Raw genomic sequence first — 13,130 nt, 5'->3', positions numbered from 1 at the left:
TTTAAAATTACTCTCTAATCTTCCTGTTCTCTAAGTCTTAGGAAAGGATTTATTTGAAGTAGAGAGGAAGAGTCAGAGCAGAAGCAGAAAACTAATGGCTGGATGACCTGGAGAGACAGAGAGGGTGGACCTCCTGGAGGTGAGAGCATCACAGACTTGATCCAGATGGAGAAATAAATGATGACTCTTTGAAACATAACACAGGGTTTATCATTACAAGAGTGAAAGGGTATAAAGACCTAAACTGTTTATTTGTATGAGAACATAATGGTCCTTGTCATCAACTTGGTGTTGAAAGGAATGACTCCCATCTAGAGGATGCAGCAAAAACAGGAGATAAATTTCAGTACTAGTAACAGTTTAATGGAAAAAGATTGGAGAAGAGGAGGAAAATGGAAATTAGACAGGGATGACATTCTAAGAATTTAGATGTGGCATTTGGCAGCAGCAGTATCGGTCATGGAAAAACAAACAACGATAATCAACAGCAGATGTATTGTTATTTTAAAATAGACTTTATTTAACGACAATAAATATAAAGAAATCTTAATATTCAGAAACTAATAGCAAACATTCTTAGAAAAAATACAAAAAATACATTCTTACATTCTGAATGTTAACAACATACAGAGTCTAAAACAGTGGTGACGGTCTGTAATTTATGGAGCTTGTTAAGGCAATGAAATGGTCACTGGTCCAAATTCACCCTGACTTCAACAGATCTGTACAAAGTAAGAGTCTGGCCTACATATCATGTGTAAAAAAGGGCAAAATTGATTCATAGTTTAAAACAAATGTTAATTTTCCCTTCCAGCAGATCTTTAACTATTATTAAAGTGACTTGTCCCGAAAAGAAAAAGTTACAAATACTCATATGTTGGCAACTGCCCCCTCAGCATTTTGTTCTGATGCCTCCGCAGAGCTCCCTGTGTACAAGCCAAGCACATTTCAGCAGTTGGAGGTAGAGGCTACAGAAATTGCACAGCTGAAATCGAACTATTAAAATGCAATTATTAGGCACTCTGTTGTTTTTCTGCTTCTTTCTCTCTCATCAGAACTGTGCTGTGAATAACACTGTTCATACAGCAAACTAAACTGAATTCTTGTTGTAATGTCTTCTGAAATTAAATGTTACAGCTACATTAGCAAGGAGTGTGGCACTTCAGAAGCAAATCACTAGAGCAAAAAGTTGATGTTGACTGGGTGATGCTCAAGCAGTACTCACGGCTCTCTTCAGCCTAACTCTGGTCTTAGTTCTCTGTACTAAGTGCCTGTCAAAGACCATTAAGTGCATGTCTAAAACCTGCCTTCTGGTTCAGCTTAAACCCAGAGGAATGTAGCCCATGTGCCCTAAGACCAGTCTGTGAAAGGAAGCACTGTCCAGAAAGTGGGAACAAGTGGGAGACTAATTTCAAAAGCACATTCTTGATCTGAACAAAAATGATAATGTAGAAACACACCCAAAGCTGATTAAGATTTTATTACGGGAGGATCCCAAGTCATAGATATACGTGCTTTTCTGATGTATCATTTTTTAAAATCATTATTTTAAAGGCAGGAATATAAAATCTCGATGGCATTGGGGGCCAACTCCTCCTTTAGAAAATGCTGTCGACTGATGTAAAAAGGGGTGAGAGAGGCCACAGGAACCAAACAAGGAGCAGAAGACCAGGCACTTCTGAAAATTTGCCTTAAGCCACTGCTCAGAGTGACCCCGGGCAAGGCACTCAATTCCTTTGTTTCCTAATCTCTTTACCTCACAAAGAGGGCAATAAATGCTTCCTTAAGACCAAATAATTACCTGAAGTGGTCAATTTCGTGCTGCATTTTTCCCCCTGGTCACAGGATGCTTGCTTGCTGCCTCAGCCCTCCAACACCACCCCTGAAAGGGTATATAAGGCACACTGGTTCTCTGGACACTGATAGGGAATGAAAATGGCATGTCTCAGCTGGACGTAACTGCAGATGGGGCCCAGACAGTTCAAAGGTAAAATCAAAAGCTCCAAATCTGAAAGGAGCCAATTGGCCTTTTTGGCCAAACTCATTTCACAGAAGGAAGTCCCAAGTACTAAATGAAAATTGTTCCATGAAGCAGTTTTTGGGATAAAAAATCGTTTTAAACAGAATTTTGGAATACTATGTGGTGACAGGACAGCGGGCACAAACTGAAACACAGTAGGTTCCCTCTAAACATCAAGGAGCACATTTTCACTCTGAGACGTGACCAACACTGGCACAGGTTGCCCAGGGAGGTTGTCAAGTCTCCATCCTTAAAGATACTCAAAAGCCATCTGGTCATGGTCCTGGGCAACTGGCTCTAGGTAGCCCTATGTGAGCAGGGGGTTGGACCAGATGATCTTCGGAGGTGCCTTCCAACCTCACCCATTCTGTAATCAGGGCAAAAGGTCAAGACAGTATCGGGGGGATATATTTTTGTAAGAAATTCTGTCTTCTTTGGAAACTTCTCTTGGTCCATCTGCCCAGTTTATATTTGCTTCCTGGTAAATGAAAGTCTTGTCATGGTTCCAGCAAAACCAAAAAAAAAAGGCAAATAATAGAATTCCCTGTGCAAAGAAACACCGCTTCCATTGCTACTCTGGTTGGCTGTCATTAATTTTTATGTGCTATCTTGTTTTCCTGTCTTAAGGTGGTGTCTACACAAAGTTTTCTAGGCATCATAATAAGTAAGCTTCAGTCCTTCAGTGTCAGAAATGCAAGTGGTTCTCTGGAAGTGTGAGTTTCTTTCTTTCAACTTTCCTTGTTTTTTGAACCAAGCTTTCCTCTCACATTCTTCCATGCGATCGTGCAAAGTCTTGCTGAGTGAAAGCTTGTGTATCAGGACTGCTGAAAGGACTCCCCTCATGTGCTGGTTTAAATGTTGCTGTTTCAAAGAATAGGCTTGAGGTACATGGCAGTCAGGATTCATAAGTTTTGCTACAAAATTCAGATGTTTGATTCCTTCTGATTATTAATGGGATAAAATACATCTTATAAATGCTACTTAGTTTCTGCAAATGAACTTAACATATAAAAAGCTATATGAATAATCTGCTGAAAAATTCTATTACATTTAAGAAGAGTACAAAATCAAAAATGCTACAGTCATCACCTGGTTTACAGATCACAGGCATACTTTTGCTTTTTTAACAATATTTTGGTTTTCAGAATTTGTAGAAATCAGTCCATTAAAACTGTTAAAAGAAAGCAAGTTAATAATTTGAAGTATCACTGCTGCAGATACAAAGCGGAGCTCCACGTATATGCTTAATCTGTAATTCCCTAAATCCCAGTTTGCACTGGAGTCAAAATAGCCAAGCAGATCTGTAGCCTAATTTGAAGATGACTGATGGCTCTAGCACATGCATCCTCACTTCTAACATTGTTCCTAGTTATATTAAGCTTCATAGCATGGTTACGGCATATTAAATGGTTTATTCCAACTTCCAGTTTCAATAGATTCATGGTCTTGCCAGAGTTCATGTTATCACGCAATGTTGCATCACAACAGGTCCAGCTGCACATTCTTCCTGTGTCAAAATCTGTTGGGAAGAGCTCAGTGCCTTTGGTGTGAGAAAAATGCAGAAGACAGCCCTCCACAAATATTGATTTAGTACGTGGAAAGACTCCTAACACTCATTACTGTTACAGGTAGGAGACCTTCAATGCTACGGTCATTCAGAGCAGAATGGGCACGTGAACTAATGAAAGTACATTGACTGGGGAAAAATAAAATACCTGAGTTTTCTGCTCACTTGGAGTGCTATAAAGTCAGTTTGTAGGCATTGATTTCAAAGGCAATTCTCCTGTTTACACAGAGATTGATGAACAGGATGGGCTTACAGTCCTGCTGCATGATTAATTGAAATATCTTGTTATCCATTTAAGTCTCAGTATGCATAGCTAATTCAGTGTAGCACACAACAGCGCTTGGTATGTCGATTCCAATGACTAAACAACATGATTTTGAGTTGTATTTTCCAGCTCTTTCCTTCATGTTTTGGCTTTTCTTCGTTGTTTTATAGTTCGGGTTTGTGTTAGCAAGTAATCAAAAATCCTTCAAAGGACATGATGGTATTCTTACAACAAATCATTCTTGTTCTTCAGACTTTAGTCAAGTAAAATGAGAGACTTAATAGCTGATGCCTAAATAAAGTGGAAAGCACTCTACGTATTTGAGAATTAATGTGCATTGTCTTAAAATGATAAATAATTTTCATCTTTACATGTTAAAAAATATGTCCTACTAAAACTGTTTAAAAAATTGGTAACTCTTCTCTGAGTCACAGCGGTTGCATTTGTCCAAGGGAAACAGGTAAATGAACAGTTAAGAGTTGCAAGAAACAGTCTTTGGTAAAGGGAATTAATCCAAAGTGTTTGGTTAACCATTGGTGATATCTGGACAGGTATTAGTTGGCTAAATACTGTTATTCCATAGAAAAAAATACTTATTCATCTTTCAGTCGGAAAGTGCTCTCTACTCCTTTGATAATCTTGTTGGCTATTTTCCCCATGTTTTTCTTTACAACTTTGAGATCGTTCTCATGCAAGAGTTTCTGTGTTAGGTACTTCTCTCGTTTGACCTTGCTCTTGGTCTTCTCTGATACATCCGGAATTATGTATGAAATAATAAACTTCACAAAGTATATGACATGCTGGGGAAGGTGAAAATGAAAAAATGTTAGTCCAGTTGTTGATGATATTATTATTATTATTATTATTACTACTACTACTACTACTACTACTACTACTATTGAAATGTCACATTATCTTGTAAGACTCTGAGCTGGTTCGGTATCAGTGTCTATCACAGTGGGACCATATTTTGAAAAGCAGACAAGTAATGAATAGAATAATTGTCCGATAAACAAAAATTTCTGATTTTCTAATCCTGTTTTTAACAAGATCTTCTCTGCCTGCTTTGCGGCAATCTTGATACCCAGTCCTCCTTCCCTGCATGGAAATATTGTTTACAGTTTTTAAAAAATTGTTTTGGGTTTGTCCAAATAACTTCGGAGCAATGGACTTTACTACAGGAGCTCTGATCTAACCAGTTGCATGTTTCTGATGACTTCAGGAGTCCCTGGATCAGGCCCAAAGCACATTTTATGATGTAAGAATACCTAATATTCCTTTCCCTTCATCTTGGACTGACTCTTATCTTTTTTGAGCCCAGATTGTACCTGCAGAGGAAGGAGCAATTGCTTTTTGATGCTCATCTAGAGACTCACCTCTTGCAGTGACTGTCTTTATACATTTCACTCTGCTAGTGCACGTGTATCATGTATTCATGAGGCTACGCGCAAACTTTCTCTAAGTACATGTAAAAATATTTTGTGTGCAACTGTCCCTTCTATTTCTGATACTAAAAATCATTTTACAGTTCTTGGGAAAAGAAACTGGAAACGTGGAGCAATCCTTTGCTGATGTTGTGATTTCAGAGGCTTCTTTTTCTAATGCTGCTACACTTTATTTACATCTCCCAAACTCTTGTCCATGCTGGCACACATGGCCAGCTCTGATACCTGTGCCTGGACAGAACATTTTGAGGGATTTTCTGCATGGAGGGGAGGGAAGAGAAGTTTAAATAAGCAATGCTCAAAGCCCTGTACACTTACCTCCATGACAATGATGAAAGCCAGCTTGGCTGCAATGACATGCCAGTAGTAGATGTTATGCTCATATTGGTGCTGGTGACCAGGAGGGTAGCGGAAATCCCGGTATCTGAAAGCAAATCGGGGAAGTCAGAACTAGGCTGAGGCATCTCTGCAGTAAGGCACCGTGGCCAGATGATGGAGCAAGACATGTCCCTGCTTAATGCAGCCAGGAACCGTCAGCTGCACATAACTACAGCAAACTTCGTGTGTGCAGAATAAAACATATTTGGCTGAAATACGCTCCCGCCCCCACTCCCCTCCACTGAATTAATAATCTCTTATATAACTTTTAAAGTATTAAAGTGCTTTTTTTTTGAACACTACCAATTATGAGAAAAGCAAAATAAAGTAAAAATTTTCTGCGTAGCACAAACTTATGGATTAATACTTCCACTCCGTTCTGCCATTCAAAATAGACTGGCTTTTAGTGTGTTTTAACATTTCTTCCTGGCTATTTTTAACTGAATTGGGTGATTTAGATATTTAAAAATTATATTTATTTTTGTCATTGGAGAAGGATGGTTATTTGATACTTGCCTGCATGTCATTTGGTTCCCAAACGAAGAGGAAAATGGCTTGCTTGCATTCTTAAAGTCTGATATATTGAAGACAGAAAGTGTACTGTTTATATACCCTTTCATAGTGTAACTGCTGTGACTCCCATAAGGAGGGACTGAAAAGGACCAGTAATAAACCAGACGAGGAATCATGTCAGATGTAAAAGCAATGATCATAGCCTGCATTTCAGAAAAATAAGACAAAAAAGCAGAGTAGCGTTTAAGAAATAAGCCTTAATATACATGGCTTTGTCATATACTTGGTATCTTGAAAGTTACAGTATGAGCTAAAAATAGAAAATATGTGCTTTTCCAGTCAGTGGTTCCCCCAGCAAATGAGCACTTAGTCACTCATGGGCATAAAACAATCTCTTTCTGGAATGTGCACTCTGTACAGTTTTAAAATTACACTCACTCTGTTGGATGCCTTAAGAAAGCTATACTACAACACACTTTTTTTTTTTTCAAGAGCATGCAGTGGAGGTCAACAGCAAAACTCACCTTAAAGTACTCTAACCTTCAGCAAATGTGCCTGACATCAGGTGTACTTCTAAGATGCTTAAAGAAATCCTGCCTGGTGAAACTTATGGAAACAAAAGTACTTCAGTAACAGAAAATTAAGTTTTACCAGGAAGCCTGAGGTTTGAGTAAAATAATTAAATAAGTTATATATATATAGCTAATCCATGTCTGACCCTAGAAACATCCCACTCTTTCTGAGGTGCTAGCCAGCCCAAATTCATCTTGGCAGTTGTTGCCTCATAAGTTTCAGTGTCAGTACATGTGGAAACTGCTCTTGATGCCAAGATAATTTTTTAATAGCAGCTGCATAGTGCTGTTTTACATATGATGTGACCATTTGTTTTTATTTTGCTCCCAAGGGAGTCCCTGTCCTACTCAGTCTGCTAGAGACAAAGTGGGTAGGAAATATGACGTCGGTTTGTTGTGGGAAGTCTTTTCTAAACTCAGGAACTACCCAAAACATCTTCTGGAGGGCAGATTAACTATGTTTAATCCAATCTCCTCTTCTGCTATTGCACACTGAAAAGACTTCTCTGTGAGGAAGACTTTCCACCGTCGAGATGTGCAGCAGACTGCCTAGAGAGAGGCTGTCTGCCCAGCGCATCATGACAGGCATCTCTGGTGTCCAGCACCTGGGAAGGAGTGATGAGCTCCACTCCAGAGCTGAAAGAGAAATCTTTTGTTCCACAGCAGGGAACAAAACCACTTGACAACATGGATGGAAAGAACCAGGGCAGAGACTTGGGGGAGAAAAGTGTGAGGTAGAGGTCTAACAGGGTCAGAGGGAGAGAGGTGAAGGCGAAGATACATAAAAAGGGCAGAAAAAAGTCTAGTGCAGGTGTGGGATACAGGAAGGGGCAAAGTTAAGCAGTATTTGGTATCAGAGGAGCATAAGAACTGGTTAATATCTGTATTTTATTCCCCTTCATGCCAGCCTGCAATTCATGCAATCTGTATTTCCTTGTTCTCATGAGATGCGGTAAAAATCGTCCACCTTCATGCAGCATTTCCAGCAAGAGAACCCCAGCCTGAGGAGCTATTTTCAACAGCTGTAAAAAAAGCGAAGAGAGGAAAAAGGATAAAAAAAAATGGGGACACCTCTTCTACAGTTCCTCAAACAGCACTTTGGTGGCAGTGCTAGCAAAAACAACCACTGTCCCTCCTACCTCTGCCCCTGGCAGCCACTCATGTGCTTATGCAGCAGATCAGATCACAGTGCTGATCTGGTGGGGAATCTGGCATGGATTCTCTCCCTGATGTGGTTCCTCATGTGTTTGTCAAAGTGCTGGTGGCAGCACAACACAAGAGACAGTGACAAGGGGAAAATCCAGGGAAGACAAAGGGTGAGGAGCTGAAAAGTCTGCAAGACTCACCCCACCTCAAGTAGCATCACTGCCAAATGGTCAACGCTGTCCTAATGTCTTACCATTTGAACTGTTTTATTTTGAAGTAACAGAAAAGCTAAACTCTAGTTAAGACAAAAGCTGCAGAATAAAGACTTAAGATTGAGACTGTGGTCCAAAATCGATATTTGTTTCTCCAAAATCTTGTTACAATTGAATTTATTTGAGAGAAAGTTAGTTTGGCTGATGAGAAAGAAAAGGGAGGTGTCCTAAGACTAAAATAAACTTGTTTAAAATTTTCAAGGATAAGATTGGGGTTTTTTGTACTCTGGCTTAAATCAAATGTAGTTGGCATGCACTTTTGAAACCTGTTTTTAAGCAATACATGTCAGTGTGCAATGAAGTGAAAATTATGTGTTTTTTATATTTACACACAGAGAGTAGGTGTTTTTGGCTTACGAGAAATATATAGTACTGTGTCTTGCAGTTGCAGGGAGACAACCTCACACCTAAATTCCTATTTTTAACTGAAGTACAAGCACAGAAAGTTTTAGTTATGTGTAATTTCTTTCTGTTCGTTAGCTCATACAGTCAGACCCTAAAATGAACTAATAGCAACTGAACAGTAAGGCAAAAAAAACCCTTCTCCATTTGGATCAAAGAAGTTTGATGCTGCTTCTTTGTATCATTTAGAAAGATGCTGGAATATGGTATATTTACAGAACTTAATATTTGCTTTTACTGAATATTTCTGCAAGGCCCCAGGTCTCTCATCATCCTTAATCTGAACCCTGTCTCACTCTCCTCCCTCTCTCAGAATGATCTCCAGATGTGCTCCAGAGAGCTGCAAGGACAGAAATATGAAAACTAATCCTACAGCATTGTCTCAAAGGAAAAAGGTTTTTTTCTCCTGAGTGGTGGGCTGCATTTCAGAGTATTGCACTGGAGAACTACAAACAAATAGCACATTCTCTCCTTCCCGAGCTTTACTGCGCACAATTTTCCATTTGTACCATAACTAATTAAAATCAGTCTTCAAATCAACAACAGATGCTTTTGGTGTCATGCAATAGCAAGTCCAGTGCCTGAGCAGCAACTCTAGAAATGGATAGTTTTCTAAAAAGTTGCTTGCAAGTTACTAGCAGATGTTACAAAGGTAGTGCATGAAGGAGAAGACACACTACCCAAGTCTAATCAGCTGTAACAAGTCACGTAAAAGAAAGTTTCTGTGTACTAAGGAAACATCAAGGCAGGGATAGTAAACACCGATGACCTATGCTAGATTGTGCATGTCAAACAAGAAAAAAAGACTTAAAGGAAGAAAACCGCTTCTAGCATTTGCTCTAACACATGGCTTTATAACCACACTTCATTAGCAAGAAATACGGATCTCTTTGAGGTCCTTACAACACCTGCAGCACAGCCTTTTGAGCATGAGAGTCCCTGATGCTGTGCCCCTCGCGTGATCATAGCCCCACTGGTGTCAGTGGCGAATGCACCATGTTCACACTGACATTAACTGTATCTAACATGTGAGACCTCCAAAATGCGTGACTCTAAAATAAACCTGCCTGCAGTTAACAGTCTCAGGAGCACTGGCATTGAGTGCCTGTCAAGGAGGACAGAGGGTAATACCAAGCTGTAAATATACTTTTGCATATCGAGAACGGCACATTTTCAGTGATGCCTTGAGGGGTGTAGCACATAAGGAGGAATTTGGAGTGAAAAAAGGTGCAAAACTCAGATTAGCCTCAAGTGGGCTGTGACTGAGTAGCACCTATTGCTGGGTCTTTTTTCTGCAGAAAGCAGGTCATGAATACATTCCTAACAGAAGCCTACACATCTGAGTCACCATAAGGTCACCAAAGCCACTTAAACCTTGCCCTGAATATCATAAGGACTATGACTAAGGTACTTGTAACAATTTTTCTTTCATAGTGGTATCACAAGATCCAGCTGGACTGACTAGGAAAGTCAGCATATCCAACAGCATTATATATTTGTTTTCCTTCCATGGCATCTGAAACCTTTTTTGCCTTTAATTTTATAAGCTTTCCAGCAGCATAGTTTGAAAGAGGATATTGATGCACAAATAAAGTTGCCTCAACTTCTAGCTATGCTAGGTGAAGCTATGCTTCATCTGGGAATTTGCATTATCTGCTAGGATTTGCATCATCTGCTGGGACAGTTATCACTAACAATTTTTTGGCACAAGCACTAAACCAAAAGAGCCCAAAACTATCTCTCGTGTCACCTGACATATCTAGAAATCTGAACACGTGTTATCAAAGTTGCATCATTTTTGTTTTAAATTTTAACAGCAGATTTACTAGAAGGCCTTGAATGTTCCACATGCCTATGGAACAGCTGGATTTATGTTTGGCTTGCCTCAGCAGAGCAGTGTGAAACAGCTGGAACCTATGCTTGAGCTTGCTGTCTGTCTCTCAGATTCTCTTATAAATTTTCCATTCTCAAGTTCTCTTCTTCCATCATTTCTCTGTGCTTATTTCTCTGTGCCTATTTATCTGCTTTTATGTTCTCCTGAGTCTCCTCTCTACATTCTAGCTATGTTTGCCATACCTGTTGAATTTCTATAGTGTGAAATAAAGTTCTGAACAAGAATAAGAGCAATTTTGGGAGGACCTTGAATACCTGAAAATACATGTGATAGCTGAGGCTGAAATATAATATTTACCTAATCATGGAAATCCACTCTGGATCTAATAATCAAATAATTCACAGTGGAAAACTCCAGTGGATTGTTTTTCTCCCCACAACACAGTCTATGTACAAGATCTTGATGAATTAACAGTATGGGAAATTTGAAAGGTCTGAATTTCATTACTAGGAGTATATTTGTCAGGAAAAAAAAAATCTACATATTTTAAAGAAACCCTTTAAAAATTAATTTTAACTCAAACTGAAAAATAGATGAATTTCAAAATTCTCAGAAAATTAATTGTGATCTCAAAAGGTAAGTGCTGCAATTTTGAGCATACACTGTATTTTTAAGTACACAAGAAATAAGCTGAATTTCTGTTTTAAGTGCAAAATTGCCTAAAGCCAAATACAAATATGAAGTCATTGAGCAGAAGAATTGTAACAAGTAGAAACAACAACCAATTATAACTTCGCTAAACTGCAACTTTTTTTTTTTTCTAAATTCATGCATTTAACTGTAGACCATCTGAAAACATATCTGTATTATGTGCAATAATTTTGGGAAAGAGGTGTTATAGTCTTCATATGTAACAGATTTTCCTGAAAACTCCAGCAACTCTAAATAAAATTTGTTTTCTTTAGATACAATGCTTTAGACAGTAGCCATATTCTGCTTCTAAAAAATCTGTAAAGTAACTGAGAGTCTAATTCAGAGGGGCCTCAGTCTTAAGGGACTGATACTTGTAATGAATTTAGGATTGTTCAAGTGCTACCTTGCCACATGTGACATCCCCACATCTGGATGCAATACCTGCAGTGAAGGCATTTTACATTTTGCAGTTGTTGGCCAAGTACTTACGTTGGTGACCACAGCCAGAATGGCGATGCCTTGCATGATGGGCTGCCAGGCGCCGATGTCTTGTGCCTTCTGTGGAACCATGCGCCGGTACTGGGTTGTTAGTTTCCAGGCATCCAACCGGATTTCCAACATGTTGTTAATCAGAGCCAGAAGAGGAGCCAGGGGGAACGATGCCACAAAAAGAGTGACAAAGCCAAACTGTATAACTGTCAAAGTGAGAGGTTACATACATCGATGAAGCTTTCACTTACTCAAGATAAGCATATGTGAGCATGTACACTTTATATACTCCAAATGTGGGAGATGGAGACAAGACCAAGTAGCTGAGTTCCTAGAGAATCTTACATATGAGGAAGTAGGAGCACATCAGTACTGGAAAAACCTGCTAGGTGATGAGGACAGAAAAATGTTACAAGTCACAACACACCAAGAGCAACTGTATGTATTTAAACATCCATTTAAACTGATGTATTTAAACATCCATTTCTTTCTTACATCTTCATCATGAAGATTTGGAAATCTCATGACTGTCTGTCTCAGTGCTGTGCTGGAAAGCCTGAATCATTTTATTGGTGCCTGAGTGCTGTGACAAGTCTGCTGGCAATGCTGTGGCAGAACACAGGGGAGACATGCCAGCTCCCAAGAGACCAGTGACAGGTCCTGGTGACTGCAGACCCCATCAGAGCAGCCTGGCACAGGCTCTGCTGCACAACATGGAGCATGGCAGGGGGCTGCCTTCTGAGTGCATTTCTCAGAGAATGGGCAAAGAAGCAGCACATGCTGTTTCCTACTTATAAATGGGATTGAGACGTAGGTGCTTAATATAATAAAAGCTCGCAAAACTCTCTATAATGTCTCATCAAAACCTGTCTTGGAAAATATTCATGTCTCCTCTGCCTATAGATTTATTAAGCACTGCTTGTATGAAGATTTTCTTTGGAGTGTGTTTGCACCCAGGAGCGATAGTGAATCTGAACTGTCACTTACCCATTTCAAGATACTCATAAAACAGTCCAAGTTTTCCAACAGGCTGCAGGTGGTAGTCCTGTTCCCAGCGTGGAACAACTTTTTCTGATCTAGCAGCTCCACAGTATCTTCCAATTAGATTCTTAACCCAACTATCAGCCAGGGAGAAAAAGACCACTAACATTGGTAAAATAACCTAAAAAGTTTGGTAAATGGAAAAAATTGACATTTGTGCTGTTACAGCTTTGAACAGTGGCTTTTAGTTATTCTTGAATTACTGAAAAATTCCTCCAAATATGAGCATAATCTTCTATTGCTTTACCCTGAGAACAGTTATTTACACCTATAAATAAGGGTGTAAAAGAGCAATATATCAGAATCACAGTGATTTATATACTCAGGTTTTACAGGTGAATGATGACATGAAATTCAAGGTAACAAAAAAACAAATTAAATGTAGGCCTGTTGCTAGACAGATTAGTTCCTTCTGATCAAAAAATTCACAGAATCATTGAATGGTTGAGGTTGGAAGGCATGTCTGGAGCTCATCTGGTCCAACCCCTCTTTG

General features: G+C 39.2%; 1 protein-coding gene across 1 annotated transcript in view; it reads right to left on the bottom strand.

Annotated features, from left to right (window-relative positions):
* Positions 1-504: 504 nt before the first annotated feature.
* The window catches only part of ANO6 (anoctamin 6), a gene marked incomplete at its 5' end in the record, with an annotated part of 75,763 nt that continues 63,137 nt past the window's right edge, over positions 505-13,130 (bottom strand). Inside the window, 5 exons of the mRNA XM_082048292.1 lie at positions 505-4,652; positions 5,616-5,721; positions 6,192-6,391; positions 11,597-11,802; positions 12,584-12,714. Of these exons, the coding sequence (XP_081904418.1) occupies positions 4,446-4,652; positions 5,616-5,721; positions 6,192-6,391; positions 11,597-11,802; positions 12,584-12,714 (850 nt within the window). The 3' untranslated portion in view covers positions 505-4,445. The remainder of the gene's footprint in view (positions 4,653-5,615; positions 5,722-6,191; positions 6,392-11,596; positions 11,803-12,583; positions 12,715-13,130) is intronic.

The sequence above is a fragment of the Streptopelia decaocto genome (assembly GCF_964273445.1).
Source record: "Streptopelia decaocto genome assembly, chromosome: 1".
In the NCBI taxonomy this organism is placed as follows: domain Eukaryota; kingdom Metazoa; phylum Chordata; class Aves; order Columbiformes; family Columbidae; genus Streptopelia; species Streptopelia decaocto.
This window is presented reverse-complemented; position numbering and strand designations above follow the sequence as displayed.